Source organism: Rattus rattus, chromosome 7 (assembly GCF_011064425.1).
Source record: "Rattus rattus isolate New Zealand chromosome 7, Rrattus_CSIRO_v1, whole genome shotgun sequence".
In the NCBI taxonomy this organism is placed as follows: domain Eukaryota; kingdom Metazoa; phylum Chordata; class Mammalia; order Rodentia; family Muridae; genus Rattus; species Rattus rattus.
The window spans coordinates 32,035,510-32,056,402 of record NC_046160.1 but is presented as its reverse complement, the minus strand read 5'-3'; the positions used below and the strand labels follow the sequence as shown (position 1 = coordinate 32,056,402).

At 40.2% G+C, this 20,893-nt stretch overlaps 1 protein-coding gene and 1 pseudogene across 1 annotated transcript; both read left to right on the top strand.

Annotated features, from left to right (window-relative positions):
- Window positions 1–587: 587 nt before the first annotated feature.
- Window positions 588–1,017, top strand: LOC116904882 (60S ribosomal protein L27-like). Its single transcript, XM_032907482.1, has one exon. It carries the CDS (start codon window positions 588–590, stop codon window positions 945–947), a length of 360 nt encoding a protein of 119 aa, XP_032763373.1. The 3' UTR covers window positions 948–1,017.
- An 11,426-nt stretch (window positions 1,018–12,443) lies between these two features.
- On the top strand, window positions 12,444–19,845 carry LOC116906028 (annotated as a pseudogene).
- The last annotated feature ends 1,048 nt before the right edge of the window (window positions 19,846–20,893 follow it).

Here is a 20,893-nt window from a genome sequence, read left to right as displayed (position 1 = left end):
TGTAATAGTCACTGCACAGGAGAAAGCAAAGAGACTAACATAATCTCATAACCTACAGAGGGCAAATGTTGAATAACCTAGGAGAGAGATGTATCATCACACAGAGAGGAGCACAAAGCATCAAGTGGAAGACACCAACAAAAGCAGAAGAGCCTGCTTGACCAGAGGTATGAGCTCTAGGAGAAGAGGAAACCAAAAATGTCTTAGGTAATGTGTCTTCTTGATACTCTGGAGGCAAAAAGGGAGTTTTAGACAGGCTTCAGAAAGTTTTTGGAGACAAGATTAGAGGTGAGAATAATCATAGAAAGAGAGCCATATAGATTCTAGACTATTCATAAGGAAGTGAAGAAACCATATGCTGATTCCAATACAAATTTGGAAATCTACAGAAAACTAAATGTAGCATTGGATGTTTGTTAGCACTTGAACATCAGTTAGGTCCTGCTGTGCGTATTTTCACAAATTACAATAAGTAATGTTCATAGTAACTCCATGAGAACATATGCCACCAATTTCAAAATGCATGGTATTAAGAACATGGTGTGGCTTCTTTCTTTTTTGCTGGGTGCCGGCTGCTTGCTGTTGAAATGGGCAAATTTATGAAACCCGGAAAAGTGGTGCTGGTCCTGGCTGGACGTTACTCTGGACTCAAAGCCGTCATCATGAAGGACATTGATGATGGCACCTCCGACCGCCCTTACAGCCATGCCTTGGTAGCTAGAATTGACCACTATCCCAGAAAAGTGACAGCCGCCATGGACAAGAAGATTGCCAAGCAATCCAAGATCAAGTCCTCTGTGAAAGTTTATAACTACAACCACCTCATGCCCACAAGGTACTCTGTGGATATCCCCTTGGACAAAACTGTTGTCAACAAGGATGTGTTCAGAGACCCAGCACTGAAACGCAAGGCCAGGAGGGAGGCCAAGGTCAAGTTTGAGGAGTGATACAAGACAGGGAAGAACAAATGGTTTTTCCAGAAGCTTCGCTTTTAGATATATTTTTGTTTTCGTCATTTAAAAATTAAAAAAAAAAAAGAAAGAACATGGTGTGTTAATTTGGACACACTCTCTGTGTCCTCTGGTTAGTCTGGCTAAGGGTTTATCTATCTTGTTGATTTTCTGGAAGAACCAGCTTTTTGTTCTGTTGATTCTTTGTATAGTCCTTTTTGTTTCGACTTGGTTGATTTCAACTCTGAGTTTGATTATTTCCTGCCTTCTACTCCTCCTGGGTGTGTTTGCTTCTTTTTGTTCTAGAGCATTTAGGTGTGCTGTCAAGCTGCTGATATATGCTCTCTCCTGTTTCTTTCTGCAGGCACTCAGAGCTATGAGTTTTCCTCTTAGCACAGCTTTCATTGTGTCCCATAAGTTTGGGTATGTTGTACCTTCATTTTCATTAAATTCTAAGAAGTCTTTAATTTCTTTTTTTATTTCTTTCTTGATCAGGTTTTCATTGAGTAGAGCATTGTTCAACTTCCATGTGTATGTGAGCATTCTTTCCTTATTATTATTGAAGACCAGCTTTAGCCCATGGTGGTCTGATAGAACGCATGGGATTATTTCTATCTTTCTGTATCTGTTGAGACCTGTTTTATGATCGATTATATGGTCAATTTTGGAGAAATTAACAAAATCAGAAATGAAAAGGGAGACATAACAACAGAGCCAGAGGAAATACAAAAAAATCATCAGATCCTACTACAAAAGCCTATATTCAACAAAACTTGAAAATCTGCAGGAAATGGACAATTTCCTAGACAGATACCAGGTACTGAAGTTAAATCAGGAACAAATAAAGCATTTAAACAACCCCATAACTCCTAAAGAAATAGAAGCAATCATTAAAAGTCTCCTAACCAAAAAGAGCCCAGGTCCAGATGGGTTCAGTGCAGGATTCTATCAGACCTTCATAGAAGACCTCATACCGATACTATCCAAACTATTCCACGAAATTGAAACAGTTGGAGTGCTACCGAATTCCTTCTACGAAGCCACAATTACTCTTATACCTAAACCACACAAAGACCCAACAAAGAAAGAGAACTTCAGACCAATTTCCCTTATGAATATTGACGCAAAGATACTCAATAAAATTCTTGCAAACCGAATCCAAGAGCACATCAAAATAATCATCCATCATGATCAAGTAGGCTTCACTACAGGGATGTAGGGATGGTTTAATATATGGAAAACCATCAACGTAATCCACTATATAAACAAACTGAAAGATAAAAACTACATGATCATTTCATTAGATGCTGAGAAAGCATGTGACAAAATTCAACACCCCTTCATGATAAAAGTCCTGGGAAGAACAGGAATTCAAGGCCCATACCTAAACATAGTAAAAGCCATATACAGCAGACCAGTAGCTAACATTAAACTAAATGAAGAGAAACTTGAAGCAATCCCACTATAATCAGGGACTAGACAAAACTGCCCACTCTCTCCCTATTTATTGAATATAGTCCTTGAAATCCTAGCCAGAGCAATCAGACAACAAAAGGAGATCAAAGGGATACAGATTGGAAAGGAAGAAGTCAAAATATCACTATTTGCAGATGATATGATTGTATACTTAAGTGATCCCAAAAGTTCCACCAGAGAACTACTAAACCTGACAAATACCTTCGGCAAAGTGTCTGGGTATAAAATTAACTCAAATAAATCAGTAGCCTTCCTTTACACAAAGAGAAACAAGCCGAGAAAGAAATTAGGGAAACAACACCCTTCATAATAGTTCCAAATAATATAAAATACCCCGGTGTGACTTTAACCAAGCAAGTGAAAGATCTGTACAATAAGAACTTCAAGCCTCTGAAGAAAGAAATTGAAGAAGATCTCAGAAGATGGAAAGATCTCCCATGCTCATGGATTGGCAGGTTTAATATAACAAAAATGACCATTTTACCAAAAGCAATCTACATATTCAATGCAATCCCCATCAAAATCCCAACACAATCTTCATAGAGTTAGACAGAACAATTTGCAAATTCATCTGGAATAACAAAAAACCCAGGATAGCTAAAACTATCCTCAACAATAAAAAGACTCCCGGGGGAATCACTATCCCTGAACTCAAGCAGTATTACAGAGCAATAGTGATAAAAACTCTATGGTATTGGTACAGAGACAGACAGATAGACCAGTGGAATAGAATTGAAGACCCAGAAATGAACCCACACACCTATGGTCACTTGATTTTTGACAAAGGAGCCAAAACCATCCAATGGAAAAAAGATAGCATTTCTAGCAAATGGTGCTGCTTCAACTGGAGGTCAGCATGTAGAATAATGCAGATCAATCCATTCTCATCACCCTGTACAAAGCTTAAGTCCAAGTGGATCAAGGACCTCCACATCAAACCAGATACACTCAAACTAATAGAAGAAAAAGTGGCGAAGAATCTCAAACACACGGGCACTGGAGAAAATTCCCTGAACAGAACAGCAATGGTTTATGCTCTAAGATCAAGAATTGACAAATGGGATCTCATAAAACTGTAAAGCTTATGAAGGCAAATGACACTGTTGTTAGAACAAAATGGCAACCAGCAGATTCGGAAAAGATCTTTACCAATCCTACAACTGATAGAGGGCTTATATACAAAATATACAAACAACTCAAAGTTAGACTGCAGGGAGACAAATAACCCTATTAAAAATGGGGTTCAGAGCTAAACAAAGAATTCACAGCTGAGGAATGCTGAATGGCTGAGGAACACCTAAAGAAATGTTCAACGTCTTTACTCATAAGGGAAATGCAAATCAAAACAACCCTGAGATTTCACCTCACACCAGTGAGAATGGCTAAGATCAAAAACTCAGGTGACAGCAGATGCTGGCAAGGATGTGGACAAAGAGGAACACTCCTCCATTGTTGGTGGGATTGCAGACTGGTACAACCATTCTGGAAATCAGTCTGGAGGTTCCTCAGAAAATTAGACATAGTACTACCTGAGGACCCAGGTATACCTCTCCTGGGCATATACCCAAAAGATGCCACAAAAAATAACAAAGACACATGCTCCACTATGTTCAAAGCAGCCTTATTTATAATAGCCAGAAGCTGGAAAGAACCCTAATGCCCTTCAACAGAGGAATGGATACAGAAAATGTGGTACTTTTAGACAATGGAATACTACTCAATTATCAAAAACAATGACTTTATGAAATTCATAGGCAAATGGATGGAACTGGAAAATATCATCCTAAGTGAGGTAACCCAATCACAGAAAAACACACATGGTATGCACTCATTGATAAGTGGCTATTAGCCCAAATGCTCGAATTACCCTAGGTGCACAGAACACATGAAACTGAAGAAGGATGACCAAAACGAGAATGCTTCACTCCTCTAAAAGGGGAACAAAAATATCCATAGGAGGGGATAGGGAGGCAAAGTTTAGAACAGAGGCAGAAGGAACACCCATTCAGAGCCTGCTCCACATGTGGTCCACACATATACAGCCACCAAACTAGATAAGAAGGATGAAGCAAAGAAGTGCAGGCCGACAGGAACTGGATGTAGATCTTTCCTGAGAGTCACAGGCAGAATACAGAAAATACAGAGGCGAATGCCAGCAGCAAACCACTGAACTGAGAACGGGACCCCCGTTGAAGGAATCTTAGAATGGACTGAAAGAGCTTGAAGGGGCTTCAGACCCCATATGAGCAACAATGCCAAGCAACCAGAGCTTCCAGGGACTAAGCCACTACCTAAAGACTATACATGGACTGACCCTGGGCTCCAACCTCATGGGTAGCAATGAATATCCTAGTAAGAGCACCAGTGGAAGGGGAAGCCCTTGGTTCTGCCAAGACTGAACCCCCAGTGAACGTGATTGTTTGGGGGAGGGCAGTAAAGGGGGGAGGATGGGGAGGGGAACACCCATAGAGAAGGGGAGGAGAAGGGGTTAGGGGGATGTTGGCCCAGAAACCGGGAAAGGGAATAACAATCAAAATGTAAATAAGAAATACTCAAGTTAATAAAGATGAAAAAAAAAAAAAGCAAAAGAACATGGTGTGTGACCTATGTTACTGGCTCAAATTCACACATCGAGGTTTTATTTGCAGATACTGATGACTGGCTCAGCTTGAATTCAAAACCAAAGTAAACCAATGAATAATCAGAATATTTATTGATTCGTAAATAGAAAGTTATTATTGCTAAATACCTCCCCTAGATTAATAAACATGTAGTGGGTCCAGTATTAAAATTTTTAATAAATATTTTTCCTTCAGTTTAATTAATATGTGACCAAATAAAGTACATAAGGAAGCTTCTGCAGCCCTCCAAAGCTTTTCTGCTGTGAAGAAACACAGAGTTCAGAACATGAAGAACTGATATAGATTGGGCTTTTTCACTTGGGCCAGAAAGAAGAGAAAGGGAGAAAAATCAACAAATCAATAAAAAATTAAACCTTTTAAAAAGACAAAATCTTTGTGATACATCATTGACAATCCTAACATTTTATTGTAATAGGAACTATAAATAATTAAATACAAAATTGATTTTCATCCTAGCCTCTGTATGAGTCTCCCTGGAAAAATGGGTCCTTCTGCCTGGTGATGTTTTTCAAGGCCATTTCTCTAAAAACTGCTGGTACAACCCAAATTACTTTGATAAATTCTGCCTCCAAAAAGCTGATGGCTAATTTGTCTGTAGACTGTAGGTCTTGCAGCATCTTATGAGCTGAGATTCTTTGAAAATATAGTTAGTAGATAGTTTGCAACTTTTGGTCTTAAGTGATGGCTTGAAGGCAGGGAGATTTTTTTTAAAGTGAAGAAAAAGAGTGGAAATGAAAACAAATTGCCTTTCACTGGATGCAATCCCCACCCTCCAAGTGTCCTGAAGTGGAAGAATTTAGCAATACCTAGGAGACGTTTAAAAGATGTTAAGATAACAATAACTTTTGTACCCATCAGGCAATCCATCCTTGTGATCCAGCATCCTCCCATGGTGCCCATAAGTATCCTTTCTTCTTCTTTCTTGTCCAAGTGAGAAAGCCCAACCCATATAATTTCTTCATGTTTTGAACTCTTCATTCCTTCACAGCACAAAAGCTCTGGAGGGCTGCAGAATCTTCCTTATTTGGTCACATATTAATTAAACTGAAGGAAAAATGTTTATTAAAAATTTTAATATTGAACCAACTACATGTTAATTAAACTAGGGGATAAAGTATCAATAATAACTTTCTATTTCCAGATCAATAAATATTTAGTGGACACAGTGACCTAGGTTTATAAGTAGTTTTAGTAACTAATAGTTACAATCAGCTGGATTTTCTCAGGTGCATTCACTTTTTTATGACATACTTTCCTAGATGAATTATATAAAGAAAATAACTCTCTTGTGGGTACACAACTAAAAGGGAAGAGAGCCTCACCAGGTACTCACACTATGATCAATATTTTCTGTCCACTGTCCAGTCTGTACAAGAATGCAAGAATGAGTCCTTCTCAGCCAATGATGTGCTCACATTATCATGAAAGTGGTTTGGACTTCAGAGACTCCTTGAAAGAGTCTTGAGAATACCAAGAATCATTGTCCTAGACTTTCGAGACTCCTTTCATTTTGTAACTTAATGGTATATTTCAAGTATTCTTGTAAAGAAATAAAATTTATTATGATTGGGTTAACTATTCCCATGTTATATGAATAGTCTCTATTCTAATACTAACAAAGGTAACATTTGGGGGTTGGAGAGATAGATCAGTGGATAAGTACATTTGATGCTTTTTCAGAGGGCCTGAGTTCAGTTTCCAGCATCCACATAGTTGGTTGCCTTATAACTGCCCATAAGTCAAGATCTTGATGCCATCTTTTAGTATCCTCGGGCATCTACATTCATCCACATATGTATATACACATAAAGGAACAATGAAACAAATATTTTCTTCTATTACAAAATAATTTTTGACAAAAATTCTTTTACAAATGTAACATTTGAATAAATAAATTTAACAAATCTACATCTGGATTTCATATTATATTCAGTTCTAAGATTATGTTTTATAGTTTATATATATATATATTTTCTTGATTTGAAGAAAGGTTTCTGTACCATTTCTGTTGACCAAATGGATTATAAGAACAATGAGTTCTCAGCAGCATGAAGTATAGAGATTGAAATCTCATTTTCACATGCGTGAGGTTAGCTTTTTAATGCTGACTAATATTTTACATATGTTTTATTACATTGAACTTGCTGGCATTAATTAGTGGTGACTATTCTGTTGCTATGAAAGGAGTTTATAAATCTGACTGAATGCAGACACAATTTTTCTTAACATAATATGATAAACATGACAAGTGTGTATTGTTTTCCATGGTTGCTATAAGAAAATGATCCATAACATATCTATATCTATCTATATCTATATCTATATCTATATCTATATCTATATCTATATCTATATCTATATCTATATCTATATCTATATCGCTCTATATATTTTCTTTTGAAAGAGGGATTTGGAGCTCTGGGAAGTCGGGTCAGTTGACACTGTTGTTCTTCTTATGGGGTTGCAAACTCCTTCAGCTTCTTCAGTCCTTTATCTAACTCCTCCATTGGGGACTCCATTCTCAGTTCAATAGTTGGCTATGAGAATCTGCCTCTGTATTTGTCAGGTTCTGGTAGAGCCGCTCAGGAGACAGCTATATCAGGTTCCCATGCATGCACTTCTTGGCATCAGCAATAGTGTCTGGGTTTGGTGGCTGCATGTGGGATGGATCCCCAGGTGGGGCAGTCTCTGGATTACTTTTTCTTCAGTCACTGCTCCACATTTTGTATTTTCTCCTGTGAGTATTTTTGTTTCTTCTTCTAAGAAGAACTGAAGCATTCATACTTTGATCTTCCTTCTTCTTGAACTTCATGTAGTCTGTGAATTATATGTTGGGTATTCTGAGCTTTTGAGCTAATATCTACTAAGAAGTGAATGCATACAATGTGTGCTCTTTTGTGATTGTATCACCTCACTCAGGATGGTACTTTCTAGTTCCATCCATTTGCCTAAGAATTTATGAAGTCATTGTTTTTAATAGTTTAATAGTTCTCCATTGTATAAATCTACCACATTTTCTGCATCCATTCCTCTGTTGAGGGACATCTGGGTTCTTTCCAGCTTTTGTCTATTATAAATAAGGCTTCTATGAACATGGTGGAACGTGTGTCCTTGCTATATGTTGGAACATCTCTTGAGTATATGCCCAGGAGTGATATCGCTGGGTCCTCAGTTAGTACTATGTTCAATTATCTGAGAAACCACTAGATTGATTTCCAGAGTGGTTATACCAGCTTGCAATCCCACCAACAATAGAGGAGTGTTCCTCTTTCTCCGCATCCTTGCCAGCATCTGTTGTCACCTGAGTTTTTGATCTTAACCATTCTGACTGGTGTGAGGTGTAATCTCAGGGTTGTTTTGATTTGCATTTCCCTGATGACTAAGGATGTTGAACATTTCTTTAGGTGCTTCGCAACCATTCAATATTCCTCAGTTGAGAATTCTTTGTTTAGCTCTGTACCTCATTTTTAATAGGGTTATTTGATTTTCTGGAGTCTAACTTCTTGAGGTATATGTATATATTAGATATTATCCCTCTGTCAGATTCAGGATTGGTAAAGACCTTTTCCCAATCTGTCGGTTGCTGTTTTGTCCTAATGACAGTAGCCTCTGCCTTACAGAAGTCTTGCAGTTTTATGAACTCCCATTTGTTGATTGTTGATCTTAGAGCATAAGCCATTGGTGTTCTGTTCAAGAAAATTTCCCCTGTGCTCATGTGTTCGAGGCTCTTCCCCACTTTCTATCCTATTAGTTTCTGTGTATCTGGTTTTAAACCACCGTCCAAAGAGTACACAAGGATGGAATAATGGCTCCAGCTGCATATGCAGTAGAGGATGGCCTTGTCATGCATCAGTGGGAGGAGGGGTACTTGGTCCTGTCAAGGCTTGATGCCCCAGTGTAGGGGAATGTCAGGGTGGGAAGGCAGGAGGAAGTGGGTGAAGGGAAGCACCCTCATAAAAGCAGGGGGAGCGGGGTTGGGATAGTGAGTTTCTGGAGGGGAAACTGGGAAAGAGGATAACATTTGAAATATAAATAAAAATATCCTAGAAAAGAAAAAAGTTTAATTAAAATAAAATTATATGTTGAAAAATGTATTTAATAAATTAAAAAATATAAAAAAGAAGAGGGCTGTTATATATATATGCATATATATATATGTATATATGTATGTATGTATGTATGTATGTATGTATGTATGTATGTATGTATGTGTAAAGCCTAACAGTTGTAGAATACAGCACCCTGTGATCGTGATCAGGATATCAGGTTTACTTCCAGACAAGGGTTATAAGGGAAATTTTATTTTGTATCTTTTGCCTAGTGGGAGGAGGGGTACTTGGTCCTGTCAAGGCTTGATGCCCCAGTGTAGGGGAATGTCAGGGTGGGAAGGCGGGAGGAAGTGGGGGAAGTGGCTTCTCGTTTGTTTTTCTATTTTAACACTGTGTGGTGTTTCCTGGCTTGTAAAAGCAATGCTGTAATCTCTGCTTTTTTTTTTTAGAAGAGATTTTTGCCTTTGTGTGTTTATTCATGCTTTTGAGTGTGAGTGTATATGTGTGTACGTGTATGTACATATGCATGTGTGTATGTGCATGTATGTTTGTGGTTTGTGGTACATCGTGTGCAGGCATGTGTGTGCATGTGTATATTCCTGTGCACGTTTGCATGTGTATGTGTGTGTTTGCATGTATATGCATGTGCATGTGCATGTGTGTTTTGTCGTGTGTATGTGGTGCCTGTGTAAGCTCACATGTAAACTTTTACCCGTCTGTAAGAAAATCTTTAGTGCTGTGTTGGCAGATTCTGACATCTATGTAATCTTACCACAATTGAGCAGACTCTACCTGCAAGCGTCTTATCTCTAACTCAGCTCATACTGTGAGCTGTAAGAGTTAGGACTTCAACCTACAGATCTTAGAGAGACAGAGATGAATGCTACAAAATAGTCCTCATATTTGGCCTCTTTACAAGGTGCTGTTTGAAATGCCAAAGTTCAGTTTCAACCCTAATACCTTTCCTAATTCCCAGTAGGAAATGATAAGCCTACACACAGCTTCTTCACAGGGGCATGTTGGTAACACCAAATGCTCATTGCTGTCTATGTTATTTTTACTGATTGTACTTGTCTAGAATGGCATTAGTTACAAGGAGGCTTTGCTTTCTTACTGATTCTTGGGCTTCTTGTTATGTGAGAAAGGTAGAGTTGAGATTTTATGATATAGACAAAGTGTGTGTACTAGGAATCCGGACCTTGAGTATGATTTATATTGCTCTTGTGCCAGAAGGGTACACTGAAGGTGAGCTGAGGGGGTTAGAATGTGCTAGGTTTCGTTCCTGTCACAATAAATAACTTCACTGAGTAAAGCCATACTTGGGGAAGTAGTCACCTAGTAAAATAATCAAGGACCAAGAACATGCTTTTTTATGCACATGTACACATCTGTGCTTGCCTGGCTAACCATGTACCCGAAGTTCACCTGAAAAAGAATATTTTCTGGAGTATTTGATCATGACAATCCAAGCTAATTATAACTCTCCCATCATGCCCCTTTTGCCTGTAGTTTGTACTAAACTCTATACCTTTGTCTTCAGAGTCATCCTGGCTTCTGCATCACCACACTTGGCTCTCCCCAACTCCCTCCCAAATCAATGCTAACTTACCCGGTCCTGGCTCCTTTGACTGCTTACAGACCCCTGGTTTAACAGGCCTGCTTTTTCCTTGGAGACTTTGTGTTTGCTTTTCTCTGGGATGATCCCATGATTGTCCTAGTTATGTAACTAACTCTACCTAGATCCTTATGTGTATTGCCCATGTGTATTGCCCTGCAAAGCCTTCCTTAACCTTGGGTAGGTACCGTTCACCAGGAATCCCAGTGCTAACTACACTCTGTTAACAGCATAGTTACAGTCTGCATATACCCTGCAAGGCACGGTGATGAGCCTTCTGTTCTTCTGCAACACTGCTAATCTTTGAGATTCTTTATGTATATGAATATTAGGGTTTCATATAGTGGACAGTGTTAGTAACAGCTAAAGTAGATAAGCCTGCAAAGATACCTTTAGGTAGAAACGAGTGATTTATCTATTCTGGCAGTAGCTAGAATAGGATAAACATCTTATTGAGAAAGTAAGAATCATCCTTGAATGCTAGAGTTTAGTCAGCAGAAAAAATACACACACACATATATAAATATATACATATGTATATATAGATATATAAACATGCATATGTGAGTATATACTTAAATGTATATATATATACACACACATAAAATGTATGTATGTTTATATGTATATATATATATATATATACATATATATATATGTACATTCAGTGGACTTGTTTTTTAGAACACAGTTAGGAGGTTTCCTATCAGCAGGTGATTCTGCTAGGTAAAGCCTCTAAATCCTTGTTATCAGAAATCATCCTGTATATCCATTTTCAGTTTGAGCACAGAGCACAGGTTGTATGTGCCAGCATTTCTTAAGAAGGTAGAGTCCCTAGTGGTGGTGGTGGGGAGGGAGTGTAAAGAGGCCAGAACAATATGCTAGAAAGACAGTGACCCTGAATATCAGAACTCATTATATATGTATGTATATATGCATGTTTGTACATATGCATGAATATATTTTGTATATGTATATACATGTATATATATATACATGTATGTATATTTAATTTTTCTCTTTTTGTTTTCTGGTGCAGGGTCATGCTTTGCAGCCCTGGCTACCCTGGAACTCTCTACATAGCCAAGGCTGGCATTGAACTCAAAACCATTCCCTTGACTGAGTTTTCCATGTGTTAACATTACAGGTATAAGCCACTATTTCTGGCTAAAAAATTTTTTTTAAGGAGAACTATATAAGAAAATTTATAGAGAAAAGAACCAGAGAGGCTTTTGGTAACAATGAAAACACATTGCCTAAGTTGAAAGTTCAGAAGATTGTAGGGGGTGAGTTTGGGAAGGAACACTGCTGGCCTGAATAGGACAACTGGTTGGTGCTGGTCTTGCATGAACTGCGAAAAACAAGGAGTGAACTCTGACCACATAAACCACAATGAGTGGACTAGAGCATAATAGAATCTGGGAAGGCGTAAAGCATGCACGCCTGTTGTCCCCCAACTGCAAATTGGTGAGGATGCTGAAGCCATACCTGCCTTCTTCCTCCTTAAGGAGGGTGCTCTGGAAATTGGAGGCAACAGGAGACTGACTCACTCCAATTACTCGTTGGAAAATGAAAGGAGCGGAGGAAGTAAGCCCACTTAAGAGCTCTGGGAAATTGTGAAGTGCTTGTCAGATTGCTGTAATTGTATGGCAGCATTTTGTGAGCCCTGATGGAGCACAGGCTAGGTGAGAAATAAAACCAGCAGGGTAAAATGTTACCTTCACTTAGTGGCTTCTGGAAACAGACTGTGAACAAGGTAGGTAATGCACATCCGGTACGTTTCCATGGAGGAAGGAAAATCCTGCTGAGAGGAAACTTTCAGATTTCTGGCTGTCAAATGTGACTTGCCTTTGTTCAACCGCCTTCCTTCCAGATGTCCCCAGACCCTGTGGGGCGGCAGGCTGTGAAAGGTATCCTGGTTCCCGGTTGAGTTAAGGTTGAAACCCTAGTGACCCCAAGGGACAGTAGGCATTCCCTAAATCCCCAGGAGGCCAGGCCCCTCTCACATAGCTACTGCCCCTCCACAGCCCCCTTTAGAGAGACTTTTGGCCATCAGTCATGTAGAAGCAGGACCATGTCCTCCCACATGTAATAAGGTATTCCTAAGCTCTCAAACCAAGCCAATAGGAAGTATCTACTGTTGGACCCTGACCCACCCCAAGACTGTATATAAGAATCCTATCCAGAAGAATTAAAGGTATGAGAGAACTGCTACATTGTCTGAGAGATTCTGTCATAAGAGCTGTAACACTGTCACTTGGGGAAGAGATCTGCTCTCTCAAATCACTGCCAGAAGCTCCTCTGCACACCCCTCACTGGCTATCTAGCCTCCTGCTGTCTCAGTCCAGCCGATGAGGATGAAGCCATCCTAGAGCAATTGAAGCAGCAATGGTGGAAACAGAGTTGGAGCAGCTGCAGCAGCTGTCCCAGCAGAGGCGATTCCCCCTCTCTGCTCTGAGTTCTCTCCCCAACGCCTGAACCCTGTCATTGGCCGGGCCGAAGATCTCTGTGGAAAACCTCCAATACGAAGGCCAACAAGACCCCCTCTCCCTTGCTTCTCTTCCAGAATCTGGGAGCCTAATGCAAGACCAAGTCCCCCGATTACCCTGGAGCTGGGTGTTTGTTTTCTGCCATAGAGGAGAGGACTGTTGAGGGCTGACAGGACCATAAGTGGGAACACATTTCACCAACTCTGAGGCAGAAAGCAAGTTAGTAATTTCACTACTAAAATCAAGCTTCTTTTGGGGAATGAGTCTCAGACATGTTATCATCTCTCACAAACTATGGACAAAAAAGGAGGTTTAAAATTCCTGACATTGGGTTTTGGGCCCTACATAATTGATAGCTCAGGGAAGGATGGAATAGGTCCTGTGAAGGCTCAGTGCACCAGTGTAGGGGAATGTTAGGGTGGGGAGGTAGGAAGGAGTGGTGGGTGGGTGGGGAAGCATCCTCATAGAAACAGGAGGAGATAGCAGGTTTCTGTAGGGGAAACTGGGAAAGGAGATAACAATTGAAATGAAAATAAAAATATCGAATAAAAAAGTACAGTATATAATGTTTCCAAGGACAAACACACACACACACACACACACACACACACACACACACACACACACACACACACACACAAGTGGCGAAGCTTCGAAGTCTTAGTCTTCCTTCCCTAAAGGAAGATAATTGGATATAGCAAAGGAAGCTGGTGAGGTTAGACATGAAACCCATTACTCAAGAGAAGAAAATGTGGAGAAGTGTGTGTGGGTCATTACAATCAACTTCTGAAATGACTGTGCTTTCTGGTTAACTGGGCGAACCATCTCAACAGCTCCAGGAGTCAATTTCAAGTTCTTATGGAACGCACTGGACTTGATTGGTAACAAGGGAGGCCAGTTGGCTAGAGAGGGGTGAGTGTGGTCAGCTATACAAGCATACTTCTAGGACTTTGCTAAAATGGGTGACAATGCCTTCAGCAGTCTTGAAATAGTAAATTAGACACTTGACAGAGATGCACAGAGGCAGAGATTTTGTAAAGGCATTTCATGTCTGGTTGTGTCCAGGAAGTCTCTGTATAAATATGGGTCGGGTACTAAGGCAAAGAAAATAATACAAGTCAAATAGCCCAATGCTTTACTCAGGTGTGTTCAGCCTTGGCAAGGAGTGAGGTTGCTCTCATGGGATGTTCTTATGATGACAGCAATGGGACAGCCATTGGCATAGGTCCACATTTTTATTTGATCACCAGTTTGGTGACATTTTGTGAGATCTTGTACCCTGATTTGCACTTGCTTCCATTTCAGCACAGTTCAGGTCCCATTATGGGTAGCACTGTAAAGTCACATGTTCCAGTTGAATTCTGTGATATTTGATGGTACACATTAAATTCTTCATAATTCAATTGAACCGTCTCGTCTTTCCCCAAGAATAGAATAAAGATGATGGGGATGCTAAACATTGAGTGAGGGTGATGGGATATGGAGGTGCTAAGCACCCGGTCTTCATTTTCAAGACTCTTCGCCATATAGGAAGGCAGGTGCAAGGATGAATCTGGAAGATGCCAGAACATGGTTGATATATGGATAGTAAATAAGGTCTTTCGGGAACCCAGAGAAGAAAATATTCAGTATAAAGTAATATTGCTCAGAGAACATAACCACAGCTCTCCCAGGACACTTCATTCTATAAGTTGAGTCCATGATTATGTCTATTGATGATGTTCCCTGCACCTGCATTATACATTGTGCTTACACTAAATTAGAACTTAGACCTCAGTAATTGTATAAGAGGGAGATGACAAGAGTCTGGAGATTCCCTCACCACAAGGGAAATCAGGGCAGGAGTTCAAGGGAGGAATCCTGGAGGAACACTGCTTGTTGACTCACTCCTTAGCTTCCTTATACAACGGAAACCATCTGTGCAGGAAATTCTATCACCCACGGTGGGCTAGGCTCTCATATTCAATTATCCGTCAAGAAAATCCATCACAGATATGCCCACAGACCAATATGATCAAGACAATTATCCAAATGAGACTTGTTTTCCTGTGACCCTATGCTCTTTCAAGTTGTCAGTTAATGCTAAATAGGACAGCTACATTTGAAAGTGTGAGGGGAGCAGAGGGAAGGCAGCTCACTGGGGATTTCTGGGTTTAGAAACATAGAAGGTGCTCAAATTTTGAGAGTAAGAGCCTGTACCAGGCTCAAAGTGTCTGGGAGCAATCAAATCCCATCCAGAAGGATCTGTGGAAAATCCTGGACTAGACCAAATGCGTTACAGGGTGAATTTATTTTAAAAAGCAGCACAGTCTTCTGAGTGATCTAATTATATTATGCCTTTCTGTTTTTTTGTCTTGAGCTATTAGCAAGTTGAGACTGGCTGATAAAAATGCAAACGATTGGGTCACTGTGACAAAATAGCTGGTAGAAACAACTTAATGGATTAAAGTTTTATTTTGGTAAACTGTTTCTGAAAGATTTTAATTCCATGTGCTTGGAAAGATGTAATGAGTGCGTAGGAGTAGCCATTCTGTGGTTGCAAAAGTGTGTGGTAAGGCCAGGTCACAGCTCCACAAACAAGGAGGCAGCATTGGGTGTACTCTGAAAGTTCCACCTTTCGTGACTACATTTTGAGATCCAGAATCATCTTCTGAAGGTGCTATAAGCATTACAATAGTGACAAGCTGGGAATCAAGTGTTCAAAGCACGATTCAATAAAGGACAATTCAGATTCAAGTTATAACATGGTTTGTCCAGTGGGGAGAACAATTCACTTCTCCCTGTATATCCTTGGAAATGTCAATTTTCATCACTCTTTTTTATTAATTATTTTATTTATTTCCATTTAAAATGTTGTCCCCCTTTTTGTTCTCCCCTCCATAAACCTCCAACCCATGCCTTCTCCCCTATGCCTCTAAGAGAATGCCTCCCACTCTTTCCTCACCCCTCTACCATTTCCCTTCCCCGAGGCAATAAGCCTCCACAGGATCAAGTGCTTCACCTCCCATTGAGGCCAGATAAGGCAATCTGATGCTACATATGTAGCAGGAGCCAAGGACTCACACGTGTATGCTCTTTGGTTGGTTGTTTAGTTCCTGGGAGCTCTGAGTGGTCTGTTTAGTTGGTATGATTATTTTCTTATGGGGTTGCAATCCCCTTCAGTTCCTTCAGCCTTTTCCCTAAGTCTTCCATTGGGGTCCGTGGACTCAGTTCAATGGTTGGCCGCGAGTATCTGCATCTGTCTTGGGTGCTGGCAGAGCCTCTTAGAGGACAGCCGGACCAGGATCCTGTCTGCAAGCATTTATTGGCATCAGCAATAGTGTCAGTGTTTGATGTCTGCAGATGGGATGGATTCCTGTTGGGAGGTCCCTGGATGGTCATTCCTTCAGTTTCTGCTCCAATTTTTGTTCCTGTGTTTCCTTTAGGCAGAAACAATTGTAGGTTAAAATTTTTAAGATGGGTGGGTAGCCCCATCCCTCAAGCGGAGTAGGCATTTCTATCTATTGGTAGTGGTCTCATCAGGTTCTGTCTCCCTGCTGTTTGGTATTTTGTTCAGTGTCATCCTCACTGGATCCTGGGAGCTTCTTGGTTCCCTGACCTCTGGGACTTTCTACTGGTTCCTCCTGTTCCCCATCCCCACAGCTACATATTTATTTTTTCAAGGCTTTTTTAAAAAATTAAATCAGTAAAAATATCAACTACCACTTGGTTTCAACCAAATTAGAAGCTTTAAAAAATAATATTTTCACCACAATTGTATCTTAAAGCCTCCAGCATCTGATGGTGCCTGTTTAAAGAGAAGGATCGGAGCTGGACAGATGCCTTATCTGCTAAGAGCACTGACTACTCTTCCAGAGGTCCAGAGTTCAATTCCCAGCAACTACATGGTGGCTCAAAGCCATCTATAATGGGATCTGATGCCCTTTTCTGGTGTGTCTGAACACACTGACAGTGTACTCAGACACATTAAAGAAAAAGATCTAAAACTTCAGCTGTGTGATTATGTTTCAGCAAAAATTTTCTCTTTGAGCACTCCATCTTGGCTATTTCCTCTTCCTCACACCCCACTGCTACATATTTCTATCCATTCTCCTGACCCTCTGGACTTCTCTCCTGTCTCTTCTCATACATTATCTTGCCTCCCTCTTTTTCTCTCTTACTTCCTCTCTCTCACAGGTTCCTCCCTCCCTCTGCCTCCTGTGATTATTTTGTTCCCCCTTCTAAGTGGGATTGAAGCATCCACATGTTGGCCTTACTTCTTGTTAAGCTTTATATGGTTTATAAGTTGTAGCTTGGGTATTCTGAGCTTTGGGGCTAATATCCACTTAGCAGTGAGTACATACCATGCACGTCCTTTGGGGTTTAGGTTACCTCCCTCAGGGTGATATTTTCTAGTTCCATCCATTTGCCTGAAAAATTCATGATGTCCTTGTTTTTAATAGCTGAATAATATTATATTGTGTAAATGTACCACATTTTCTGAATCCTTTCTTCAACTGAGGGACATGTGGGTTGTTTCCAGTTTCTGGTTATTACAAATAAAACTGCTATGAACATAGAGGAGTTATGTTATATGTTGTTACATGTTAGAACAACTTTGGAGTATATGCCCAGTAGTGGTATAGCTGGGTCTTCAGGTAGGACTATTTCCAATTTTTGGAGGAACTGCGTGAATGATTTCCAGAGTGGTTGTATCAGTTTGCAGTCCCAACAGCAATGGAGGAGTGTTCCTCTTTCTCCACATCCTTGCCAGCATCTGCTATTACTTGAGTTTTTTATCTTAGCCATTATAATTGGTGTAAGGTGGAATCTCAGGGTTGATTTGATTTACATTTTCTCTGGTGACTAAGGATGGTGAACATTTCTTTAGGTGCTTCTTGCTCATTCGAAATTCCTCAGTTGAGAATTCTTTGTTTAGGTCTGTACTCCATTTTTAATTAGGTTATTTGGTTTTCTAGAGTCTAACTTCTTGAATTATTTGTATATTTTATATATTAGCTCAGTATCAGATGTAGAGTTGGTAAAGATCTTTTCCCAATCTGTTGGTTGCCACTTTGCCCTACTGATGGTATCCTTTGCCTTACAGAAGCTTTTCAGTCTCTTGTCAATTGTTGATCTTAGAGCCTGAGTCTTTGGTGTTCTGTTCAAGAAATTTTCCCCTGTGCTGATGTGTTCAAGGCTCTTTCCCAAGTTCTCTTCTATTAGAGTCAGTGTTTCTTGTTTTATGTGGAGGTCCTTGGTCCACTTGGATATGAGCCTTGTACAGGGAGGTAAAAATGGATCAATCTTGCAATTTTCTGCATGTCGATTGACAGTTAGATTAGACATTTGTTGAAAATGCTTTCTTTTATTCCACTATATCATTTTGGCTTCTTTGTCAAAGATCAAGTGACCATAAGTATGTGGGTTTTTTTTTCTGGGTCTTCAATTTTATTCCATTGATCTACCTGTCTGTCTCTGTACCAATGTCATGCAGTTTTCATCACCATTGTTCTGTAGTACAGCTTGGGTTCAGGGATGGTGATTCCCCCAGAAGTTCTTTTATGGCTGAGAATTATTTTCACTCTCCTGGATTTTTTGTTATTCCAAATGAAGTTGAGAATTCTCTTTTAAGAGAATTCTCTGTAAAAAATGTGTTGGAACAGGAGGAGAAAACTTTACTTTTCAGATATACAAGGTTGACATGACATGTAGAGGCTTTCAAGAATATCATGAAAGGCTTCAGACCTTTTTGATGTGGTTTATTGAAACTGCTAGCTTTATTGACGTGGGTGATGAAAGATGGCACTACTTTTTAGTATTTGAGAAGTTTAATAAGGATGGAACTACGCTCTTTGTGACTGTAGGCTACATGACAGACTATAATTACTATGTGTACCCAGACAAAACCCGGCCACATGTAAGTCAGATGCGGATACTGACTCCATTTCAAGGTCAGGGCCATGGTGCTCAACTTCTTGAAACAGTTCATAGATACTACACTGCATCTCCTTCGGTTCTTGATATCACAGTAGAAGATCCATCCAAAAGTTATGTGAAACTAAAGAGACTTTGTACTTATGAAACTTTGTCAAGATTTGCCCTGTTTCTCCCGGGAAAGATTACTGCAAGGATTCAATGAAGATATGGCGATATAGGCACAGCAGAAGTTCAAAATAAATAAGCAACATGCTAGATGGGTTTATGAAATGCTTCGACTGCTGGTAACTGACATGAGTGACTGAGCAATACAGAAGCTACAGACTGAATATTAAAAGAAGACTAATTAGCCCTTACAAGAAAAAGCAGAGAGATCTTGCCAAGATGAGGAAATGCCTGAGACCAGAAGAGCTGACGAATCAGATGAACCAGATAGAGATAAGCGTGCAGTGCGAGCAGCTGGAGGAGTGGTTTCAGGAGCTGGTGGAGGACTACCGGGCTGTCATTGAGCGCCTTGCTCAAGAGTGAAGCCCTTGTTCCCTGGATACCTGCGATTTCTGTGCATTGTGCTGTGAAACCTCTGATGACCCTAAAGTTATATATGTTCTCCTTAGTGGAATATTTCCTTTTGAGAGATTGCATATTTTAAAATACTGTCTAGAGTTTATGAACATATATTGCGTTAATAAAAGATGGCTTGTGAAGTAAAAAAATGTGTTGGGATTTCTATGGTAATTTCATTGAATGTATAATTGCTTTTGATAAGATGGCCATTTTTACTATGTTAATCCTGCAGGTCCATGAGCATGAGGGATATTTTTATCTTCTGAGTTCTTCAATTTCTTTCTTCAGAGACTTGAAGTTCTTTTTTCTTTTAAATTTTTTTCTTTTAACACTCCAGATCTTATTCCCCTCTGGTCCACCCTCCAACTGTTCCACATCCCATACCTTCTCCCCATCCCCCCTTGTATCCACAAGGATGTCCCCACTCCATCCACCCCACCAGAACTCTAAAATCCCTGGGGCCTCCATTCTTTTGAGGGTTAGTTGCATCTTCTCTGGCTGAACCCCTACCTGGATGTCCTCTGCTGTATATGTGTTAGGGACCTCATATCAGCTGGTGTATGCTGTGATCCAGTGTCTGAGAAATCAGAGATCCAAGTTAATTGAGACTGCTTGTCCTCCTAGAGGGTCACCCTTCTCCTCATCTTCTTCCAGCTTTTCCCTAATTCAACCAGATGGGTCAGCAGCTTCTGTTCACTGGATGGGTGCACATAGCTGCATCTGACTCTTTCAGCTGCTTGTTGGGTCTTTTGGAGGGCAGTCATGGTAGGTCCCTTTATTTTTTGTGAACGCTCTATAGTCTCAGTAATCATGTCAGGTCTTGGAGCCCCCCCTTGAGCTGGATTCCACTTTAGGCCTGTCACTGGACCTTATTTTCCTCAGGCTCTTCTCCATTGCCATCTCTGTAGTTCTTTCAGACATGAACAATTATGGGTCAGTGTTTTGACTGTGGGATAGCAACCCCATTCCTCACTTGATTCCCTGTCTTTCTGCTGGAGGTAGGCTCAACAAATTTCCTCTTCCCTCTATAGGGCATTTCATCATTTCATCTAGGGTACCCCCCTTTGAGTATTGAGAATCTCTCACCTCCCAGGTCTCTGGTACATTTTGGAGGGTCCTCTCAACCTCCTTCCTCCCGAGGTCACCTGTTTCCATTCTTTCTGCTGGTCCTCAGGGCTTCAGTCCTTTT